Source organism: Molothrus aeneus, chromosome 6, assembly GCF_037042795.1.
Source record: "Molothrus aeneus isolate 106 chromosome 6, BPBGC_Maene_1.0, whole genome shotgun sequence".
Classification (NCBI taxonomy): Eukaryota; Metazoa; Chordata; class Aves; order Passeriformes; family Icteridae; genus Molothrus; species Molothrus aeneus.
Genome location: NC_089651.1, coordinates 40,906,698 through 40,930,569, shown reverse-complemented (window position 1 = coordinate 40,930,569; position 23,872 = coordinate 40,906,698). Strand labels below are relative to the sequence as shown.

The window sequence follows — 23,872 nt, the reverse complement described above, 5'->3', positions numbered from 1 at the left end:
ACCTGAGATGGGAATTTGTCTCACCTTAGAAGCTGTGCAGAATACAAACTGGACTGATGAATATGTTTTTCTCCCTTCTGATCTCTCTCTTCAGGGACTGCGTTTTTCTGGTGTCAATGAGACGGATTATCGGGTTTATTTGCTTGGAAACCCGGTAAGTTGGAGTGAGAGGTTCCAAGCCAATGTCTTTAGCAAACTTGAGCTTAGTCTTGCTTCTGCCAGTTGTCTTCCTTCTCCTTTTGGACTGTCTCTCTAATTGTACTCTTTATGTTTGCACATCGTGTGCACACACCCAGCATAAAGTCCCAAATCTTTCTTTTTCTCTTGTGTAGGTGATTTGGTGGCTAAATCTGGTCACTATTGGGTTATATCTTCTGATAACAGTTGCCACTGCAGTGGCACTGAAGAGAGGTGTCCAACTGACATCTGAACTCAAAGGTGAGGTCAGTCTTCCTTTTCATAGATGCCTTTTGCAGGAACCTTAAAAGTGTGTGGATGGCAGGACTTGGTGTGTCAAGGGTGGGAAACCATTGAGCTTGGATTATCAAGCAGTGTCCACAGGGAAGAGAGTGGGAACTTCATAGTTTATAGTGAACACCACAGATCTTCTACAAAAATAGTGCATGGCTGTCTACATTGGCTGCAAGGGATACAGGCCAATTAATCAATGCCCTGCTGTCAAGCTCTGCATGTGCTCAGTAGTTTGCACAGTGTCTTAAGACAAGAAATGTTTTCTGATATTTATGCAAAGCAAATGACAAATACAAGAGATAATAATGATCCTTCATTATGTCCATTGCCAAGGTTTTGAAGCTTTTCACAAGGCCTAATTAGTCATACTTTCATCATTCCTGTTTACATCAATGGTTGCTTCATTTTGTAGATCTCCTTATGGGAAGTCAGTTCTAAAATGTGATGGGAAACCACTCAATTATACAGTGAGTTATTGGCTAAGCTGTATACAGACACCAGAGCTCTTAGTCCCTTTCCCAGGCTCTGAAAGTTAGGCACCACTTCTTTCCAGGAAGGGCTGCAAAGTGATCATCTGGATGGCTCTCATTGCAGAGACAATGAAAATCTTCAGAAACCAGAATCACCTGATTGGTCAGATGCACAGATGGAGAAACTGCATGTTTGGTTTTAACTTAGAGCGTGGCCAACCTCCTGCCATGCCTTGAGACTTAGGATTTTGTATCTCTTTTCTGGCAGCTGTTCTCCTGAAGAGTGCTTGTATGTTTATAATGAATGCAACTAGGATGTTGCAGAGGCTTGAAGCAGTTCCAGACCAGTTCATGACTTCTTGCAAAGATCATTCCTGTTGAGTTTACTTAGTGTGTTAAGGTTTGCAAATGGGAACTGTAGCTGAGTTTTTCTCTGCTGAGGTGTGTTTATTTGTGTTCCAGAACTGTCCAGAGTGGTGCTACGTGCTGGAGGGCAGATCACACTGGGCTGGCTCCTTCATTACCTCCCTTTTTTTATGATGGGACGAGTTCTCTACTTCCACCACTACTTTCCTGCCATGCTTTTTTCCAGCATGTTGACAGGTAAATACTAGAGTCTTGGAGAAGATAAGGTAGGGAAAAAGGTGATACTCTGTTAAACTGAATGTTTTTCAGCCTAAAAGGTTTATTATTTTTATAGGCTTTGTTTGCTTGTGCAAAGTGCTTAAAAGCACTGACTTACTCAAAACTTTTTTCACAAAACAGCTTGCAGTGCAAATTTTTTTTTTGTCTGTTTGGTTTTGGTTTTTTGGTGGTGGTTGGTTGGTTGATTTTCTGTTTAAAAAAAAATTGTTAATTTTGTTAAAAAGTCAACCTGAAGAGGCAGTCATGTCTAGTGCTTAGGGCATTTAAATTTAGAGATGGGATTCCTGATCTCTGCTATTTCACTGTTCTTATATATTCTTGTATATAAGTTACTTCCCTCTTTGTTTGCTGCCAACACCTTTCTGTCATGTCTGTTTATAATTTGGCCTTGGTCATTTTTCCTGTGAATTTATACCAACTTCATTAGCATCCGGCACCCAGATCTCTTTTGCATTTATTCAAATGGAAAGGTAGGACAAAAAGAACCTTTCTGATACAAAACAATCTCTATGGTTCAGAAGGTTACCAAGGTAAATGAATTCAAAAATTGACATGGTCTTTTGGTGTTAAGAGAGTTTCGTCAGCCTAGTCTGTGAACCCAGCAGCTCTGTTCTTCTGACTTCCACCTCTTCCTTCTCCTAGGAATCACCTGGGATGCACTACTGAAGTTCTGTGCTGGGTTCTTGTCACCCAGCACTACAGCAAGAAAGGTATATGGAGGTGGATTCCTGGCACTGGTTCTGCTCATCCTGTACAGGTGAGTACAGCTGAACTTTTCATGAATGGAATGTGTGACAATTGCCATCTCAATAGAAACTTTGCTGCCTGTTAATTATCCTTAGCATTTGTTCCCTTTTTCCTTCTCTGCTGATTTGTCAGACATCCTCAAGCCTAATCCTAAACCTTCAAATTCGTTTAGATTCAGTATCTGTGTCCCTGTAATGCATTATAGAGCATCTTTCCATTGCAGGGAGTCTGTCTTTTGTTGCAGCACACAGTGTGAATACTCTGTTCTCCTCCAAACCTGCCGTGCAGTGGTTTGTGGTTCTATTCCCAATGATGGTGACATATTCCACAAATACAGGCAAATTGTTCATTATTGTAGGTTTACCACATGTGATAAAACTATGTGCTAGGTATATGTTGGGTTCAGCAGAGATTAGAAGGTTCCCAGTAAAGTTTAGAGCAGTCCAAAGACAAAGGCCCCATAGGCTGGGAACTTCTTGAGACAGAAAACTGTGCTGTGTTTGATGGGCATTTGGTTTCTTTCCACAGCTTCTACCTCTTCCATCCCCTGTCCTATGGGATGATAGGACCCATGGCCTCCCACCCAAGCAGCCCCATGGCAGGGCTCCGGTGGATGGACTCCTGGGAATTCTAGAGCAAAGGAAGCCTGGGAGCACGGATCAGAAACATGGGATCTGCTGCATGCCAGGCTGATTCTGGTGCTTTGAGAACGTGACTGTAAAAGGCCTCTCTGGAGGACTCTGGGTATAGTAACCCTGTTGCTTTGGCATTTGTTTGCACTGCCTGCATTGGAAGATGCAGAGGATGACAAGGTCCCTTTAAATTAAAAGACTCATATCCTGAATCCTTAGGTTGTATTAATGGACAACTGGCTGCCTGAATGCCAATTCCTTGAAGCAGTATGTGTCAGTCCAACAGCAGTGGCATTCCAGCAGCCAGATCAGTACAAGTTGGAGGCTGTCTGCAGTCAGTTGCATGTACACTCTATGTGTGTGTGTGTCTTCCTTCTTGTCATCTAAGCACCATTACAGTTTGAAGCACTATAGCACTGCTAGCAAGATTAACAACCTTTCTTATGATGAGGTTTTTGAAAGCTTACCATAAGTATCTGGGGACCTTCATTCTACCTGCCTTGGCTGTCTGAAGGTTTTTTTGTTCTGACCCTGGATTTTTAAAATTTGACTGATAGGGTCTGTTTGAAATCTCCTGATCCATTGTGCCTTGCCTGTCTCCCAGGCCCATTGCAGAGATGGAAATTGTTTATTCCTATATACTGCCTTTCTCTCTGGTCACCTTTAATCGGTTCTACAACTCACCTAGCAGGCCTGTTTTCAGGGCCAGACTGTTCCAGCTCAGCTCTTTGTAGCTTCTTTCAGTTCTGTCTGAAAGTGCCAAGGAAATTACAGTAGAAATGACAGGTGGTTTATTTTCAGTCCCAGTATGCTGTGGAGACCAGCATGAGGACGTACTGGAGACTGTAATGATAGCTTGGAAATCTTACAGACAGCTGTCATTCAGCTTTTGTTCCCAGCTATTTCAGTGCCAGTGCCTGTGCTTTTAGGGGAAGGCTGCATCTCAACGCATGTGGCATCTGCAAAACGGGCTGCTGGTGCCAAAGTATCTGCTCAGTGTTCCCAAACTGAACAAGTTCCTTCTCTAGACTGCTGATTATCAAATTACAAGGAAATGTGAGGCCAGGCAAAAATTCTTTGTCTGTGAAGTGTCAAGAGCCATTGAATGTCAAATCCACCCCTTCCAAGAAAGTGGAATTTGATTTATCAGGTGCCTTTGTCCTGTGTTAGGTCTATTTTTGTCTGTGTTTCTTTTATTCCATTTCCTACTCTCCATCCAGTGTCAATTTCTTGTCGCAGTTCAAGTTGCTACCTTGTAGTATCCAATGTGAATGCCACTTAGATCACAGCTGTATTCCTAGCTCAAGCAATAATATTTGAAAAACTCTTGTACGTATGTTTCAATGAACTCATGTCTTTCATTTCAGAGTTCTTGCTTTGCTTCACAGCCTTGCATCAAAATTACAGGTAGAGGGAGAGTAACAGGTGGGTGTGTCTGCCTTTAAAAATGGACTGTGCATTTATTTCTCTTACCAAATCTTGGATTCCAGTACATTTCCTACCACATGGAAGGGCTGCAGTAGCATAGTTGTTCTGTGGGGGAATTAGACTCCAGTCAGACTTGCCTTGGGGTCTCTCTAGTTGAGATCCACAGCATTGTTCAGCAAGGCAGCTGCTTTGTAAGGCTCTGGCTTGGTGTGTCACATCTCTCCAGAAACTGACTCCTAGAGATACTAGCTCAGATGGGATGGACCTGTGCTTTTGATTCTCAAGGTTTTGAGTTATCACCTGCTGCTTATACATGGTGGGAAGCCATTGCAATAATTAGCTGCTGGGTTTGATGATTTTTTCTACTTGTTATTGTAGGAAGTGCTCCTACCTGCATGAGCCAGGAATTCACAGAGGTGATATATAGGCAAGAAGGATGTGGGAGAAGGCTGCAAACTTCTTCAGAACCTGCCAGATCTGACAGCAGCAGCAAATTGTTAACTGTTGGCAATGTGGAAGGCAGACAGTGCGGTGCTGCCTTTTAACAATATGATCCACCAATCTCTTGGTGAGATTATTGACTTAATACATTGCTGTCCTCAGTATGAGCTTTCCCTAAGGGAGTCCCATTGTCATGGGGAGGATTTGCCAGAAGAGCTGGCAAAAGCTATGATTTAAAGTGCATTTTTTTCCAGCACATACAATTACACACTTCCCCTTAGCATTAGCAACAAAAAAAAATCTAAGAAGCTTGTGTTTTGGAATTACTGTTTGTAACACCTTTATTCATCATATTAAACCTTGGGAGTGTAAAAATTGAGTCAATAACCTTGGTTTCTTCAGTTATTATTAAGGAGTCAGTTTTGTAGGAGTTGCCTGAGGAAGATGAACTAGTCTCTTTCTTGGCTAGGATCCTTCCATCCTTTATTAGTAATAATCTTTTGGATGTGGATTGGCAGCTGAGTGCTGAAGGTGGCAAATTTAGTGCTCTCATCCCACTTTCCTATGCACAAATCCAGCTTCTCTTTCAACACAGACAAAAGGTTTCTTTTTCTTTAGTATTGTCACTTCAGAAATTTTCTTGAGAGCATTTGATTGACATTGAGACTGTTTCTTAGGTCTTGTGTACTGGTAAATGGTTGAAGGCATACAGTGAAAAAAAATCTAGCTATTCCACAAGAGGGAGCAAGTTCCAGCAGAATTTTTATTTTTGATCTGGAGTTAAAAGGATGGAAAGGTCTACATTGAAGACTAGAGGGCAGACATTTCCTCTGCACTCTCTGAATTCCAAGGGTTGGGTTTTCAAGTAAGTGTACATTGATGTAGCTCTGTCTTCTTTCAGGAGAAAAATTACTCCTGTTGGAATTTGACCTTCAGTATTTGCTTCTTAAAATCTGTCAGGCCATTACTGAAACATAATAGTAATTGATATTTTATGAGGTCAGTAAAATACAATAATTTGGACTCCCTTCGTGACTACGTCTTGAAATATCTAAGTGGTACAGACATGAGGCAATGGGTGCAAGGCACTCTTTGTTTTTGGGATGGAATTTGGGCTGCTTTGGTTCAGTTTTTCCCGTTGTGCTTGTGGAATGAGTTCGGGTTCTTTTTGAGAACTGCTCATTAGTCCTCTTCTCCAGTCACATGGAAATAGCTAACGGTGCTTTCTGGGGCCAGAGGTGCTGTTCTCTGGAGCAGCTGCTCTCTTTGAACCCTGCTTGACAGGGCTCCTTTTATCACTGACAAAGTATTTCATCAAACTGTATCCATGGATTCAAATCACAAAAAGCTGCAGGCTGCCACGTTCCCTGCTTCAAATTCTTTTTTGTGTGTAACTCTATTTTCAGCTCTTCAGTCTCTGAAGGATAGATAGAGGGCCTCTGGGCTCATCTAGCTTTATCCTAGGCTATCCATCCATCTTAAAAGGTTTCTGCTAACAGTTGCTTCAGGACATCGATAGGCACACATCTATTCCAGCAGTAGGGACTGGCCTATTTCCAGGGACTGGACCACTCATGCTGTGAGACACAGATGTGACAAGATTTGAATGGAGATTTCTGTGCCAAGGTTGCCCTTGGTCCAGGTGGAGGACTCTGTGTCATCACTGTTTACCACCATTGTTTGCAGTCCTGGAAGCCACCCCCACTCTTTATTCTGCACAGGGCTTTCTTTTTGCATCTTGATTGGAAAGGCTGGTTGGTGCAAAAAGGGCATTGGCAGAATATACTTTTTTATATCTTCCTTCTTCCTTGTGGTTCTTGAGGAATGCCCAAAGTACAGGACATGTCTTTGCTTCCCCTAATTTTTGGGCTATGCATCCGTTTCATACAGGTGCCTGGACAAGAGGTAGGACAGGACATCTTGTAATACCTGTCATGTGGTCTGAGAGGAAAACCAGAACCTTGTTATGGAAAGGTAAACAAATATGTTATGTGATAGTTCCCTCCTGTCCCTCCTGAATCTTTCAGAGATTGTTTTTAAGGGGCTTGAGAGCAAACCAGCTGCTATTGTGAAAACACAAGGGATTTACCTGAAATTCTGCATTGCCACACTTAGCAGCTTCCCTTCCATGCTGTGACTGAGTAACCCTCTGGGCTGGCACCGTGTGCACAAGCACTGATTCCTCCTCTCAGGATCCTGCTGGCAATGTGAAAACCTCCTTAGCAGTGCCCTGTGTCTCTGCCAGCTGGGGAAAGGAGGTAAGATATTTATTTTTCCCCTTTACAGCAAGTGACCCCATGATCCCACACATGGGCAAGTGTGTCATGAAAGCAAAAATGTGGGGACTGTTACAACAACATAAGGCTCTTCCCTGCTGGGAAAGGAAGACTGAGGATAAGAGCACCACCTCCATAGCATACTTTCTTTGGGGCAGGGCTGTTGGCTGCAAGCAGTCAGGACTGAAAATTCTCTGTCTTCTTTAAAGTACTAAGACCTTAGTTGTGTGGTTGGTTGCAAGTAGCTTCACTTTTTGTAAACTTTTTTATGCTCTTTACTTGAATGTCAAGGGCTATGGTTAACACAAATAATATCTGTGGCTATCACATGTTAGCATAGATAGCATTCCTGCTGAATTTGTAATTGATTCTAAAACTTTGCCAAGTGAGCTTACTGTGTTTTACAAGAGACAGGGTTTAGAGCCATCTTTGAAGACCTTGCCCCTGGCTAAGCAAGAGTTTGGAGCAGCAGTGAGAGGGGTTCTTTGGTAATTCTGTTCTATATCCTGAATCTTTCTTACTAATGCCGGGGGATGTGTGTGCATCTGTCTGAACTGAACTACAATGGTGCAATTACTGTACCATATGGTGTGGATGGGAGAATATTCCCTTGAGCTATAAATGTGTTTTGTACAGGTGATAATGGAAAATGAGGTCGAATTTGGAATTTAATTTTGTAATAAATATCTCTTCTTTGAAGCAATCTCTTTGTGTCCAGATTTTGGGGTGGGTTTTTTCCCCCTTTCATTTATTCCTCACATACATGCTTGAAGTAACAACATGAACTTTAAATGGGCCCATTGGAGAATTTAATCTAGGATAGTGATGATGTACAACAGCTTTTAGCACACAAATATTGCTGGACTGCAACTCTAGGAGATCAGATTTTACTGTAATCCAAGCAATATATTGGTAAGCACAACAGGAAGGGAAACAGATACATTAGGACAAGAATAAAGTACTGTCTGTCGAAGCAGGTTTATTTCTCCATATTAAAGATGTGGTAATTTGTCAATATGTATAATATGTCAGGTTTAAGGGGTATTTTCCTCAAGCTTCTGATAGGTTACCTATGAAGACTTCATTTGACAGGTCAAGCACTTTATTCAGAAACCCAACATTTTTCTGTAAGTCATGTTCAGTCGAGTGTTCATAACATCAGACAGGTGCCCAGTTTTGTACAAATGAGGGCCTTACTGTGAATTAAATGTGAGAATCCATAATAAAACTGGAACACTGAAAATCAGAATCTGGCTTTATATGAGGCTGTAGTGGAGAGGCTGGGATATACTTTTGAGTGGAGTGTAATAAGGGGTTGCTTGGGGTGGAACTAGATGGGAAAAACCAAAATAAAGGCACCTTACCTGGGACCACACATTGATGCCCAGATGAGTGCTGGAGGAGAGCCAACCAGTCTGTTTGGATGTGTTCCAAGGGCTGCTGAAGTACAGCCAGGACAGCTAAAACTGGACTGTGGCCTGTAATGTGATGAAACAGGCTATTAAATGGTCACTGAAAAGCCTATTGACTTCTTGTATTGCTCCACACAGTGCAAGTTGGTCTTTGGGTATTGTCTGATCAGGGCTTTGTTCTGGAAGGGAGGACTGCTGATACAGAGGCTGTGCTAGAATGTAGGGAGATGACCAAAAAAGAAGGAAGTATTGTTTGTAAAATGCTGATAATATCTGAAGTAAAACTTTACTTCTCACTGCCCTCTAAAGGAAGAATGGCTTCTTTCTGCAGGTAAATGATCTCACACGGGTGAACAATGGTGACTGATTCCAATTTGCACTTGATTTGAACCTACCAGACTTGTAGGCTTTTAGATTCCAGCCATCACCCTGCTATCTCTTCCTCAACAAGAATGAGGTTTTTTTATGACCTGGTGTTTTAATATAGATTTTGTGCTGTCTTCAAGCTGTTTCTTAATCTTCTTTTTTCTAACCAAATAGAAACTTCCCATACAAGTTGCTTCCTTTGGCCCTCAATCTCCCATGACCTCCTTTTCATTTTCTTTGGTTAACTATAAGGTTTCCCAATCCAAACCATGTCTTCCAACATCAGTCTCCCGAGGTCCATATGCTGTAATCATATGGATTTAATCTTTTCTACACCTACCACTGCTGCCTGGTCTACATCTGAGGTTTGTGGTTGTACATGTTGGAGTTGTTTTCTAATACACCACCACTGACTGTGCTCTGGGCCATGTAGTGCATGCTCTGGACGTAGAAAGTTTGTGCTTTATAGAATGGGTGTAAGTCTGACAAGCATTATGATTGTTGTAAATTGCTTTTCCATTTTTATCCTTCTTGCAGTCATTGCTTTATATTGCATCCAAAGTCTGTCATCTTGTTGTCATGCAGCTGACAGAAGGTAGTCTTAAGGCTTCATTCACCTGACCTATTTTTTCCACCATGTATTTTAGGATGAGGTGGTTCTTAAGTACCTGGGTTTCTCCATTGACCAGAATGGGAGTTTAGATTATGTGTCCTTATGAAAGCATCTGTTTTGGATCAGCTGAGTCACACCCTGGCAGTGTGCTGGTGCCTTGCAGTGCTTTAGGGACAATAACTGTTCCATTACAAGGTGGAGAATGAAAGCAACTGAGAAGGGGGAGCATCAGTTGATAATATGAACACGCATTAAGATGGTACATTCTTGACATGCATCAGAAACAGTGTGGCCAAGCAGGACCAAGGCAATGATTGTTCCTTTCTCAGCACTCACACCTCAAATCCTGTGTTCACTTTTGGGATCCCTCACTGCAAGAAAAACTATGAGGTACTGGCGTGTGTCCAGAGAAGGGCAACAGAGCTGGTAAAGGATCTGGAGCACAGCTCTGATGAGAAGCAGCTGACAGAGCTGGGGATGTGTAGCCTAGAGAAGGACCTATGGGAGGGAACTTCTCTCCCTACAAGTACCTGAAAGGAGGCTGCAGCAAGGTGGGGATCAGTCTCTTCTCTCAAGTCACAAGTGACAGGATGAGAGGAAATGGCCCCAAGTTGTATCAAGCCAGGTTTATATTGAATATGAGGAAAAAAATTCTTCACTCGGAGGGTGGCCAGGCATTGGAACAGCCTGCCCAGGGATGTGATGGAATTACCATACCTTAAAGTGTACAAAAACCACATAGATGTGACACTTGGGGACATGGTTTAGTGGTGTACCTAGCAGTGCAGTTTGCAGGTGAAAAATTCCTCACTGAACAGGAGAATTATTTTTGACAAAGCCCCAAAGCTGTAATGGCTTAGGTGAGGAGGAGAAAGTCTCAAGACAGAAGTGTCCCACACATGGAAGGAGTAATACAAGGGGTTTGCTTTGAGACCAGATGGCTGAGTGCAAAGCTGAAATGTGGAGATGCTGGCACAGCCCTGACATGAAGGAATGGGTGCAGTAAATTACACAATCTTTGTTTTAATAGATCATATCCAAAATGCTATTCCTGGCGACTACCGCTGTAGGTCAAACATTTATCAGAGATGGCCTAATCAATAGTGTCAATTAAAACTGCAAGGAGGGAGAGAACAAAGAGAGTTGAGATCAGAGAGAAGACGATCGATGACCACTTGAGAGACCAGCAGTGCTTCTGAAACAAGAAATCCAGGGGGGAAACTACAGAGGAGACTCCACAATGAATAAAGCACTCTTTTACAAGCTTTTGCCATGATGTTTCAGCAGCTGAAGGATGAGCCAGTCCAGAAGCATAAGGACAACTGGAGGAAGATCCAAGACCATGTGCATCATCCCCAGGTAGGACAGAAGCCAGGTAACTGTGCTAACACAATGCTTGCCAAGTTGCCAGGCACATTAGCTAGAGCACCATGTTGAGCTAATGAGGCTGGAGAGCTCTGTGCTTGCATCCCACCAGCCTGGGGTGCACACAGCTGCATAACTGTGTCTTATGACCAAATTCAGCTTGTGTGTCAAGACTGACATGGTCTTGAACTCTTTGAACTCACTTTGGCAGAGTGCCTTACAAAAGGCAGAGGTTGCTTCTTGGAAGAAGCCTGTTGGTGTTGGGTTATCGCTGTGCTAGGGAGCCCAAGGTAAATAACGTCTGGGGTAAGGTCTGAGCATCTGCAAGTGCCAGACCTGGTCCAACAGCTCCGTGTGCTTCCCTTTGACTTTTCTCACCACTTTGTGTCTGGTCATCTTGTGACTGTTTTCACCTCTCTGTACAAATATTCCCTAGCTGGCCATAGGATATTCAGGATAAAGCTGGGGATGTCTAGCAAATTGAATTCAAAAGAAGTTTTCATTTTATTCTACTGTTGAATCCTCCCTCTGCCTATCCCTCTCCTCTTAGCCCAGATCCCCACCACTGAGGGTGGTAGTGCTGCCCTGTTCTCTCCACAGTCATGGTGACAGCAAGCAAGCTCTGCAGCTCATCTAAATAATGTTATGGACAAGACTATCACCTCCTGCATCACTTTTGATTCTTGTTAGGCAACCATATTTCGTGACTGGCTTTGCTACTGAGCTGTGCTGCACCATGGCCTGAGGGTTGCTTGAGAAGAATTTTGGGAACGTTGCATGATTTTTGCCCCCACTTGTGGATGGGATGGGAAGTGATGGGAGTCTGGGAAAAAGAGAACCTGTCATAATCTGGCTTTGAGACTGGGGAAAAGGGAAAACAAAGGGGATTAGCCAAGCCCAGGAGTCTGTATCCTAAGTGAGCAGGGTGCCTGAGGCAGATAGATCAGAGTGTCATTATTTATGAACACTCACAGATGTAGAATTGGAAATGAGCAAGAGTTCAAAGGGAGATATGGGTTTATTAGTGCAGCAGCTGGGATGAAAACTGATGGTGCCACAGCAGCACAGGCAAAGCAGTCATCCCTGGGCCAGGCACACAGGGCCTCCCTGGGCAGGAAGGGTTGTTCTTCAGGGCCTGTGAACCCTGAGTGATGGACTGGGGATTGGGCTCACTTTGTGAGCTTACTCCTAGTTCTCTCACTCTGTTTTATGAGATTGGGCAATGTTCTTTCCATGTGGGTAAACTGAGACACTGAGCAAGTAAAGCTGACACTTGGCAAGGAGGTTAAGAGTGTTGGTACTGTAACTCGAAGTGGATGTAGATTACAATAATGAAACCCAGTACAAACTAAAAATATGATAAAATTGTGCTCTCTCAATGCACAAAAAAGCATTATCATTCTCTTTGCATCTCAGTGAATTTCTCCAAAAACCTCCCTCCCCTTTCTTCAAGTGGCCTACAGATGGAGCAGTCTGTGCTGCTGACTTGGTTGTTCTTCACTCATGAGAGCTCCAGGGACAGTCTTGCAGGAATCCAAGAGGAGCTCAGAAAAGAACTGAACTGCCAGATTAGGTACATGGAGCCAAGGGAGCTGGGAACCATCACAGGAACCCCTCAGACCTCAGAGCATTGCAATATTCAACCTCTTGCTGAGATTCTCATGCTTGAAGGCTCACAAAACATTTGGAACAAGAAGAGAGGTTTTCTTGTTTGCTTCCTTGAACTTGAAATCCTCTCTAGACCTGTGCTCTCAGCACCTTGGTGCTGTGACAGCAGGAGGAACTCCGACAGCCACATAACTGCAAGGGAGAAGCTGCTTTGCACACAGGCAAGAGCACTGTCTCTCCCAAACCCTTGGTCTTTTCAATCCTTTGAGTGGTGCTTTGAATATTTCTTATCCCTGAGCTCTCCCTGTGTCCCTTCTCAAGTCCCTCCTTGCAGGTCTTTCTTCCTGTGCTGGAAGACCTATGCTGGCACAGGGGAAAAAATACAGGATTTTTTAAGAGTGTGGAGATGTATCAGTGCCAGAAGGCAGCAAAGGGGTGGATTCACTGTTGAGACAGTCAGGGGAGATGGGGAAACTGCTCCTGAATGTATCCTGCCCAGAAGGAGCTGTTGCTGGTGGGCAGGGAAGAGTTCTTGGATTCTACTGTGTGTCACACTTGTGTGGGGTTTGGGTACCAGTCTGGGTACCAACAGGTGGGTGGGAATGTGGCCAGACCATTGCCCCTTTCATCAGCTGAGGCACTCCTGTTTTCCATGGAAGGAAGGCATATCAGTCTCAGCCCTCTCATTGCTGCCCTTATATCTGATCTGACACCTGTGCCTTGCACCTACCTGCAGCACAGAGGGAAAGTGCAGGGACATCATTCTGGACAAGAGCCAACGTTTTCTTTTGCCATCCCAGCTTCACTGCTATTGTCTGAGACACCCTTTCTGTCAGAAACAATGGCTGAACCTGTTCTTTGTTCTTGCCCTGGGATAGGGTAGCTGATATGGTGCCCTGTGTGGATGGGAGCAAAGGTGTCCCACATCTCAACAAATCCTCAGGAACTGATCACTCTTAACTACAACTTGCTTTTGTGGAGTTTCTCTTCCTTCACTATCAGCCAGCTCCGAATGTATTCGAAAGTTCTTAGGCAAGTAATCATCAAGCCTTGGTTGCTGCTGTGACTGCACATATGTGCTTCAACTCTGCTCCTCAGTAGCCTGTGGCCTGGATGACTCTCCATGCTCCTTTCCAGCACCCTGGCCCCACGCCATTGCCTGTCTGTTCCTTTATTGTTAGCAGGGCCAGGCTGAACTGTCCAGCCAGGCTCTGTGGAGCTCCAGTGTCTGCGTGCCTGTGACAAGTGGCTGAAATGTCAGAGCACCTTGCACAGATGACCAAGGATGACACTTCGTGCTCGTTGCTGGTTCGCTCCTGCCCCCGCAGGACAGCTGAAGGTTAATGTTTGCCGTGTCGCTGCCGGGCTGGTCTCCGCTCTGCTCGGGTTAACCCTGTATCTTCCAGCTGCCCTCTCGGGCTCCTCGCCGCTTCAGCGGTTATCACAGCAGTGATTGATCATCAGCCCTCGGTGGGAATATGCCCTTCGAAACCACACAGCCAAGATGCTGTTTTAGCTGACTCCTCAGTCCCATCTGTTCTGACTCAAGTGCCCAATTTTAGGACAGGGTTCTTCAGCTTCCTTTAACACATGTGGAGCTTTTCCTGCACAGCATCTTGTCTGGTCTGTGCTGAGAATGTGAGGTCTCAAAATCCTGAGAAAACAGGTAATTTATTCTGGCACTTGCAGAGCCATCTCAGGTGGCTTCCTGCTGTCAATGCAGTCAGTGCTGTCACTCCAGCTCTGTAGGAGAAAGGCCCCTGGGAGACAAGCTGGGGCTGAGAACATAACACTGAGCCTTTGAACTTGTCTTCTCCCAGGGAATGTTTTCAATTCTCCCACAAGAAGAGCCTCCTTTCTGCCTACACTTAGTCAATGTGCCTCTGGGATGGGTCAGAGGCTTCTGTCTTTTCTCCTGATTACCAGAAATAAGTCTGATGTACAGAAGCAGAACTTGTAATAAGATCAGCATGATTGTCATTTTGGTGCAGACTGTGATGGTTTCAGTAATAGTTGCACTTTTGTATTGCTCTCTCCTTCTGAAACCTTAACTTTCCTGACTTCCCTTGTGCTGCTTGGGACCTCATTTGCCATTTCTTGCTTTGTTTCCTCTGTTCTGCGTAAATCCTGCGGCCAAATTAAGCAGTGTCTGAACAGCAGAGTCTGTGCATCCTGAACACATTTGACAAAGATGTCATGTCTTCTCATCTGTTATTAACAACTTTGCCTGCTTCAGCTGGCATAATTAGCCTTAAATTAGACACGTACCTTGCAGTGTCTAGACTGCATCTGTCTGTGGAGACAGCAAGTGGCTGTGTGGCATCCAGGGTCTCAGTGGAAGTGGCCAAAAGCAAGAGGATGCTGTGGAGCATCGCTGAGGCCCTCCCAGGCAAAGTTTTGCTCACAGGGAGCTGTGCTGATGGTGAGCAAAGGTGGCCAGGTCCCGGTGGTCTCCTTGCTGGCACGGCTCTGCCCTGCTGCTTCACTTGTAAAATCAGGGCGATGGAAAATGTCAACCGTGAACCAGCTGAACTTTCTGCTCTGCCCCGCGGGCCCGGGATAGGGAAGTTTGGACATTTCGAATTTCTTTTTTCTTCCTTCCATCCCTCCTTCCTTCCTTCTCCCGAGTGAGAAACACTCGGTGAGATCTCCCTTTCCCGGCCGGGGCGGCGCGGCTGGAGCGGTGCGGCCGCGGGCTCGGCGGTGCCGGCGGGCGGAGCGCGGCTGCGGCCGTGGCGGGGGCGCGGAGCGAGCGAGGGGCGGCCGCAGCTCTCCGGCCCCTCCGCCCGCGGAGCCGCGGTGCCAGCGCCTCGCCTCGGGCGGCAGGGGCAGGGCCCCCGCCCCGCCATGGAGAGCGGGATGCCGCTGTCGGGCGGGCAGCGAGCGCTGATCCGGGAGAGCTGGCAGCGGCTGAGCGGCAGCCCCGAGCAGCACGGCCTCGTCCTCTTCAGCAGGTGAGCGGCGCGATGCGCCCACCGCACCCCGGCCCCGGCCGCGCCGACCCGTGCGGGAGGGATGGCCCGGCTCCGCTCCTCGGGGAGAAACGCTTCCCTGCGCTTGGCATGGCTCCCGGCCCGCTCCCGGCCCGGCCCCTCTCCCCTCCCGCGGCTGGCGGCCCGCGGGGAGCCGCAGGTGCCGCGGGGCAGCGGGTGGGGCAGGGCCGGGGGCTCCGCTCCCCGCTGCCGGCCTGCCTTCCCCGGCCCTCGCCAGGGAGAACTTTGCCAGCGGAGACGGAGAGCGAGCGAGAAGCGGCGGGCAGGCTCTGTGCGCTCCTGCCCGCTGATCCCCCGCCCTGACACCGCGACTTCTGCTCTCCGAAGGGCTGCGTACCAGGGAAGTGCAGTGCGGCCCCAGGAACAGACCTGGCCGCCAGGGAGGCATTCAGTCGCAGGGCAGAGGAAATGGTGTGCCGGATGGAATGGCTGATACCCAGCTTCTTGCCTCTCCTCAGCAGATAAATGTATTAATTATGTGAAGAGAAAAAAGGAAAAATCAATGAAAAGTCGTTTAAAAAGGACAGCTGGAAAGTTGATGAGCAGCTTTCGGAGCGAGAGGGATCAAAATCTCCCAGAGCAGGACTAGAGCAGTGACAAGAATGTGGGGTAGAGGGATGCAGTAGTTTAATGTGCAGGATAAGGAGCAGACAGACTTGCCTGAATTACTGGTGGCCAGTTGTATCTACCTGGGTGGCTGCTACTGAATCCCTGTTGTGCCTGACACACACTGGCAAGGGAGGTGGGGCAGGGGGCAGGGGGAGAGGACATGGGAGCTGGTAATGGTGCTGGGGAGTGGGGCATCAGCTGAGTTTGTATATTCCCCCCTTGGTCCAGATGGCTGCTGGAGCTTCCCCGATTTGGGAGCTTTTGGGTTCAAGGGGATCAAAAAGTGGGAATGGGAATAGTTGAGATAACAGCCAACTCTTTGAGGAGAAGAGCCAGGCTGGAAGACACCCCAGAGGGTTGGGTGCCAATTCTCAGGTGCCATAAATATGTATCTGATAGCTGGGGTTATGGGCTAGAGAAACAGAGAGGTTTTTGTCTATAGGCAATCTGGATTGCCCCAACTAGAACTTTTCAGAACTTTTGGACCTTTTACAGTTGGAGATGGATCAGTAGGTGGGAAGAAAGGCAGAAGTAGGCTGTGGGTGAGCTGCTGATGAGGTGAGTGGCACTTTAAATAAAGCTGAGGAAGTAAGAAGATGGGGTGCTCTTTCTTGCTCTTGCAGGCTGTTTGACTTGGATCCTGACCTGCTGCCCCTTTTCCAGTACAACTGCAAGCAGTTTGCCAGCCCTCAGGAGTGCCTCTCTGCCCCTGAGTTCCTGGATCACATCAGGAAGGTGAGAAAGGGGCTGTGGCATGGCTGGAGCACAGCCTCCATGGAGGATGAAACCCATTGCAAGGATTTGGGACTGTAGTGTGTCTGACCAGGGAGCACATGGAAGTCTCCTTCTGAGATGGTAACTGCAGGGGGTTACTCATGCTAGCAGAAGGCCAGGACAAAGTGCCCTACAACAGTGGGGAGGGAATGAGAATGCAGGTTATGGTGGCTAAGAGACACCATGCTGATTTCCATGCCCTCATCCGAGAGTGGATTGCTTCCTGTGAAAGCTGGAAGAATCCTTCTCCTACTGTGGAGGTGCCTCGGGGAGCTCACCTGTGTCCAGATGAGGAGTGAAGCTCCCTGCTTGGCCCCACGCTGACCAGGAGGTGGCACAGACCTGGGCAATGGGCCAGGCTACCCTGGACCTGCTGCTGTGGAGGGGTTGTTGATGCAGCTGCAGAGCCAGCAGGCACACAGCACCTCTCAGAGAGCCTCCAAGGGAGTGCTGCAGTGCACATTACCCTAACCCCAAACACAGAAAGGAGCAATGCTGAGGAGAGGCTCTTGCATGCACAGCACACCTGGTGCAGCAGAGACCCTTTGCTGAACCCTGAAGAGAAGCCACACTGGGACAAAGCACAGCCTTGGCTTGCAGATGCCTTCATAAACTGCCTGGCTCCATCTTTAAACCACTTTGGTGCTTTGCTTGCCTGTCTTTATTCCTTGTTAAGAGGCTGTTGCAGGACTGAGCTCCTCTGATAGCAGCTGCAAGCTTTTTGTTATTTTCCAGCCTCTCTTTATTGGCAAAGTTGAGATTATTGCCTTGAGCTGAAATAGTTTTTTGCTCTTGTTGGAGATAAATGGCCTGTTGAAATTACAGTGCACAATTCTATCACCTCTTGGCTTTGCCAAGATAACCATGCCCTGGCTTTAATCTCTTCTTCTAATTTGTTGTGTCTGTTGCCTTCATCTTTCAATAAATCTTTTCTGTCCTGTTTCCATTTGACTCTTAATGCTCCTGGGAGACTGTGGTATGTGTTTTACCAGACCAGGTCAAGAGACCTGGCTGTCCTCCCCACCCATCTCTTCAAAGTAGCTTGGCTGGTCTTAGAACTGGAGTGGCCTTATTCACAACTGCACCATTTTGGCAACCTCTAATCGGAAACTCTGGTCCTGGCAGCTTCTGGGGTTCCCATGCACTTGTCCTGGAGTCCTGGGAGTTCTAATGACTGCATCAGCACTAGGTCTTAACCTGCAACCACTCTGCTGTATGGTTGTTTATCCCCTCTGGGACAGGGTGGTCAGCAGTGCTGCTTGCTGTGCAGCTCTGGTGGTGTCCCATGGAAGGATGTGGTGTGTGCTGCTTCCAGCCTCACTGATGGGACACATGGATTACAGCAGAGCAAAGAAAAGCTCAGAGGGCATCTGGCCTGGGAGGGTGTCCGGCTGACATGGGTGAAGTAGAGGATCAGACACTTTGTTTCCTCTGGGAAGGAAGCTGAACCTTTCTGTTAACGCCATTCTGCCTTTCTGCTCCTGTGCTAGGTGATGCTGGTGATTGATGCTGCTGTGAGCCACCTGGAGAACTTGTCCTGCCTGGAAGAGTATCTCTGCAACCTTGGCAAGAAGCACCAGGCAGTTGGTGTGAAGGTTGAGTCTTTCTCGGTGAGGTGTTCTCCCTTGTCTCACTGTGGCTGTGTTTGTTCACCCCTGCCTGCAGCCCTCAGCTGCCCCATCCTTCCTCTGGCTTCAGCTGTCTGGAGAGAGCTGATGGCTCAGAGCAGCCTGTCCAAGGTGCTGATACCAATGTAGTGCCACTGCCCCAGTGAGGGAAACCTTTCTTTTAGCTCCCCTTGTTTTCTGCCCTTGCCCAGGCAGAAAGGACAGATGGGAGCAAAGCATTTCCACTGCTTGAAGAGCACCATGGTTTAGGACACTGCAGTATCTCCTGTGCCACAGGGCTGCAGGCTCAGCCTTTGCCCTGGATCTTTTGCATCTGATGCTCTGGGCAAACCTCACCCCACGTGGAAAAGGGAGCATCCACCTCTCTGTGTCTGCACTGGGATGGGGTTTCTGCACCTCAGCCCCTGCTTCCTCCACGCCAGTAACACCCAAGCATCTTCCATATTAAACTCTTGATCACTCCTCTCCTGCTGTCCAGCATGGACAGAAATGCAGTTGGAAAGGGTGGGCTGAAGAAAAGCTTTCTAACCACACCTGGCTCATTCCTATTGCTAGCTTTTGTTCTCTTCAGAGGCAGCAGGGTCCCTTTTGTTTGGGGCAGTGATGCCCACCAGCCCTGCACTCAGTGGGAGGGTGCTCCTGCATGGGGCTGCTCCCAGCTCTGTGAGGAGCAGGGCCCTGTGGAGAAGCCTGAGGCACTGAGACATGCCCTAAGCATTCAGCATGGAGTCTGATCCACTCTTCTGACATCAGGGCATTGCTCAGCTCTGCTGCTCCACAGCTGTGCCAAGGGATGGGGCCAGCTACCTGCACCTGGGAGCCACAGAAACAGGATGTGCACCTCTCCCCTGGGTTACATGTGCAGTATTAGCCCTTGCTCCCTGACTTCCACTCCACACTCATCCATGGTGAGGGCCAGCATAGGGCAGGGGAAGAGGATGGCATGGGCTGGTTCTGGGCCCCCTCTGATGAGCCAGGGACTGGAGGGGCCTGGTACTGTTGGAGGAAGAGGAGCAGGTGCCCTGCAACTGGAGAAGTCAGAAAAGGTGGCAAAGTGAGACAAGAGACTGAATGTCATCCTCTGGTGCTGAGCTTGACACCTCCTTGTTTGGTTTGCAGACTGTTGGCGAGTCCTTGCTGTACATGCTGGAGAAATGCCTTGGTGCTGCCTTCAGCCCAGAGGTGCAGGAAGCTTGGAGCAAACTCTACAACGCTGTGGTGAAAGCCATGCAACGTGGCTGGGAGACCCTTCCAGAAGGGGACTAGGTCCTGCCAGCCATCCCTATCCCTGACCATGCAGCGGTCCTGAGCACGGGGAGTCTCACACCGCACTCGCTGCCTCTCCCCACCTCTGTCTTTCTGTGTGCCCCAGCCCATGGCTGCCTCTGCCACTCACACTGCTGCAGGGCTCACACCTGGTTCCATCCTGCTTCAACATGAGCATGTCTCTGCCTTTGCTAAGGGCTGGCAGGGCATGTCCCTGCAGAGAGCCTGGCAGTGCCACAGCACAGGTATGCCACCCTGCCCCAAGTTCCTTCAGGAACACCAACACCCAGGTACCTACTCTGGGTTTTAGCTTGCTCATCTTCCCTCCTCTTGCTACCCACCCTAGGTAGGTGACAGCTGGCACAGGCCTCTTGGGCTTATTTGCCCAAAACCCTATTTGCTGTGCTTTACCTGCCAGGTCTGACATGCTCAGTCCTCCTGTGCTGCTGCACCTGGTTCAGTTGTGGCAGTGACAGATTTGGCTCCATCCAGGTCAAAAGGCAGCAAGAGAGCAAGGCTGGTCACACCATGTGGCTGTCCTCAAACCTTGCAGAGAGTTTTCCCCCTCTCCCTTCATCAATATATGACTACCAGATGGTTAATCCTGGTGCTTTTTTCTTCCTTGACTCTGACCTGGATGGGATCCCTGGCCTTTCCCTGTGTCAGATTGGCCACAACCCAGTAGGTTTCCTAGGAATGCTTCAGGCAATGGTGTCACATTAATCCCAAGGTGAGAACTACTTTTGGCAGGGTTGGGCTGCCAGCTTAAAGGCTTTGTGTTGATTTGGCCAGCTGGTTTAACCTTAGAGCCATCTGAAATGCAGCAACAGCAGCAGTAGCAATGTCTGTTTACTGCTTTGTGTTTAGGAGAATAAAATAAATCCAAGGAAAACATGTCTTAAAAATGAAGGTTGCAATCGTGTCATAGCAACAGCTTCCAGAAATTCTGGCTCTAGGCCAGAGGAAGCATAGCTGGAATCTTTCTGCTGATGCTGTCAGAATCTGGAGCACTTCCCAGCTGCTCACAGTGCCCATCTGCAGAGTTCCTCACACTCACAGCAATGAGGAGACAGCATCTGCTAGAAGAAATCCCAGAAAACTGCTGAGAGGCAGCACCTGAGGGCTCTGTGAAGGGGCTGAACTTGAGCATTTTGAGGAAGAGTTCATCTTTATGGGGAAGTCACTGTGGAACAATGTTTCTGGCCACTGTTAGCCCCAGAGGAGGACATGGAGCAATTATTCAGTTACAGGCAGCATCCTTTTTTTTGCTTCTTCTTCAGGACAGGAGGAGCCCAGTGTTGAGGTCTGAGATGGTCCTGTTCTGAAGACACATTCCTCCTATTCTCAGATGTCCTCCATCTCTGGGGGCAGGAGAAAGCTGCCTGCTCAACGTAATTGAGGTCTCCTAGGCCCCTGCCATGGAGGGGATGAAGGGGTGCCCTGTAAGATGGGTCTCTAGTGCCCTGCCATGGGCTACCATCAAAAAGCCCCCCAGCTGTGTTTGGAGGAAAGTTAGTAGGTGTTGTGAAACAGGCAGTGAACATCCCCAGGTTCCTTGTCCTCCCCATGGTACCATGTTCTGCCCCTGCAGCCCTGCAGTGTGGTGGTGTCCATCCTGGCCCATGGCTCTCTCCATCAGCTGGGTCAGGTGAAGTCCTCCCCATTCTTGCACCCAGCAGTGAGGGATGGAGGAGCTGGGGCTTTGATGGCACAGTAAGGGGCACAAGGGTTTGGGAATGTCCTCTTTGCAACCCTGTTATGGGGCATCCGTCTTCAGCATCATGGGACACCTCCTGGCTCTGTGTGACAATAGGCAGCTCTGTGATGGGTGGGATATGGGTGTTACTACCCAAACCATCTCTGCTCCCTCTAGCTTTCCCAGCTCCTTGACTTCTGCTCTTCTGTGCCACATTTTATGTAACTCCCAAGAGAACTGGTTTGTGTGCCTCTTGTACCCAGCTGTACTGTTTATTAAAAAACAACAGTGAGTCTTTGCCTTTTCTGATGCCTTGTGTTTATTTTAATATAAAGGGCCCAAGCAGACAAGAAAAAAAGGATGCCAGAGAGGAGTTTACTGGTTTCTTGTTCATTTTAGCTTTGGAGACATTGGTCACTGGGAGCACTTGTGTAGTGCAGCTTGATGACATGAGAAGGCATCCACCAGCAAAAGCATGTTGGAGCTTTTGTGCCTGGTAATTGAGTGGGTGAGCAGTGGAGGGGCTAATGGAGACACCCTGCTACTGATTGCTCAGACCCTTCAAGTCTGATAATCTCTAATGGAATCAGAATTTTAAGCAATCAGCCTAAAAATCCCTTTTCTGTTGTTCAGACTCTGCTTTTGTTTTTTGACATAGCACAGGCTCACCTGTTGCTGGTCACCTGCCACTGGTCATCCACTGCTGGTCATCAGAGCATGGACTTCATAATGGAATCCTGTCTGGCTCCATGGAGCATGATCCACCCTGCCAGCTGGATTGCAGTTATTCCAGCAGCCCTGCCCAGGGAGCAGCTGGTGAGGATGCAGGAGGTTCTGTCTTCTAGCATGTTCTAGCTTTGACATGATGGGTTTCTAGCCCTGTGAGAGTTGGGCACTTGATGCTGGAAGAATGGTGCCTCGAGTGGGGAAGCCAGGCCAGGGTCTGTAATAGCATCTTCCAAAGGCTGGAAATCCCAGCCCTGGCACAGGAGAGAAGGAAAAACATCCTGAGAGAGTCATGCTGCCCATTTAGGATGGGATTGTTCCAAAAGGCAATGTGTGATGGGCTGTGAAGGGCATGGAGAGCAGCAGAGATCTGAATTTAAAGAAATATCCCCTTTGGGTCATTGATAAAGTTAATTTTCCCACTCTTCCTGGTCTCAGAACTGGTGGTGGGAGCCCAAACCTGGCACTGCAGGGTAGGGCCAGCATGGCAGCCTCCAGCAGCACTCCCATCTTTGACTGCCTGTGCCAGCAGGGAGGTTTGCCACAGTTCCCACAGACTTTGCTGTGGCTGCTGCCCAATGGGGACAGTCCTGTCACTGCCTGCCAGCAGCTGGCACAGTGGGAGACTCCATGCCATTGCTGGGCCTGGCTGTGAGGGATTCTGTGTGCAGGCTGCACTCAGGGAGCGGGGTGTGAGCGGGTTTCAAGGCAGAGGTGCAGTGTGACAGGGCTGACACCCCTCAGCAGGCCCTGGTGAGCTTCCCAGTGTGAGGCTCAGGGAAGCTGCAGCCAGGGGCAATCACAGCTCCCAGCCAGAGCTCCTGCCCAGCTCCGCAGCACAGCACTGCCCTGTGTTAACTCTGTTGACCACTCCTTGCCAACCGTGGGGGGTCTCTGTAGGGGCATGCGATGGGTTTTACATTTCCCAGGTGTTCACCCAAAGGGAAGCCCTCCCCATGCCTCCTGCCTGGTGCCATTAACCAGAGTGGCAGGGCTCACTCCAGGGAAGCTGTGGAGGAGCCAGCATGAGGAACCTGCTGAAACCAGAGGCAAATCATTCAAGCAGGAATTCAGGTAAAAAATAGTATGTATTTTGGGAGGGAGGAGGGCAGAAAAGAACACTGTTCTCTCAAAATCTAGAGAAGAACTTCCAAAATGGTGTTCACACCCTTCCCTGGGATTTGCTGGTTCAGCTTTGGGAACACCTGCTCCATCCTCAGATGGGATGAGTTCCTCCTACCCCTGACCCTTGCTGTGGTCCCAGAGGGGCTCCAGGCCACCCTCCTGCTACCCTCAAGCAGCATCTGCACCTTTGGTGGTGTTCTGAGCCAGCTCTGCTAATGGAGTGACTGATGACAGAAGGTGGGCAAGAAAGGCACACGAGTGTCCCAGGACTGCAGCCCACCCCCAATGGGGGGATGGTGCCAAGGGCTGTGCCAGTCTATCTGGGACACAGTGAGGTGCCCTCCCACTCCTGAAACTTTGCTGCTTCTGCCCACATGTTGGGGTTTGTTTTTAAGGGGATCGTAGTGGGCAGTCTGGAGGTGGGGATGCGTCCAAGCAGTCTCCCTGCCACAGAAGTATGTGCAGGATGTCCCACGCAGGGTCAAAAGCAGCCCACAGGTGGGAAAAGGCTCCAGTGGCAAGGGTTCCCCCTAAACCAGTGCCAAGAAAGATGCATGGAAGTGACAACGCCAGGCAGCAGC

The 23,872-nt window shown here is 48.2% G+C and overlaps 2 protein-coding genes across 2 annotated transcripts in view; both read left to right on the top strand.

The window, feature by feature from the left end:
• Positions 1 to 7,813, top strand: part of POMT2 (protein O-mannosyltransferase 2) — a 28,515-nt gene extending 20,702 nt beyond the window's left edge. The window contains exons 17-21 of the mRNA XM_066551958.1: positions 95 to 154; positions 333 to 438; positions 1,404 to 1,544; positions 2,229 to 2,343; positions 2,862 to 7,813. Coding sequence (XP_066408055.1) covers positions 95 to 154; positions 333 to 438; positions 1,404 to 1,544; positions 2,229 to 2,343; positions 2,862 to 2,967 — 528 coding nt within the window. The 3' untranslated portion in view covers positions 2,968 to 7,813. The remainder of the gene's footprint in view (positions 1 to 94; positions 155 to 332; positions 439 to 1,403; positions 1,545 to 2,228; positions 2,344 to 2,861) is intronic.
• A 7,411-nt stretch (positions 7,814 to 15,224) lies between these two features.
• NGB (neuroglobin) lies at positions 15,225 to 21,746 on the top strand. The gene is made up of 4 exons (XM_066552644.1): positions 15,225 to 15,428; positions 16,700 to 16,811; positions 18,341 to 18,460; positions 19,598 to 21,746. Exons 1-4 carry the CDS (start codon positions 15,322 to 15,324, stop codon positions 19,742 to 19,744), a joined length of 486 nt encoding a protein of 161 aa, XP_066408741.1. The 5' UTR covers positions 15,225 to 15,321; the 3' UTR covers positions 19,745 to 21,746.
• The last annotated feature ends 2,126 nt before the right edge of the window (positions 21,747 to 23,872 follow it).

Excerpts from the sequence above, each read along its gene's own strand:
- NGB (XM_066552644.1), top strand. The coding sequence starts at position 15,322 with ATGGAGAGCGGGATGCCGCTGTCGGGCGGGCAGCGAGCGCTGATCCGG. Across the intron at positions 16,812-18,340 it reads TCCTGGATCACATCAGGAAG|GTGATGCTGGTGATTGATGC; the intron begins GTGAGAAAGGGG and ends CTCCTGTGCTAG. Across the intron at positions 18,461-19,597 it reads TGAAGGTTGAGTCTTTCTCG|ACTGTTGGCGAGTCCTTGCT; the intron begins GTGAGGTGTTCT and ends TTTGGTTTGCAG.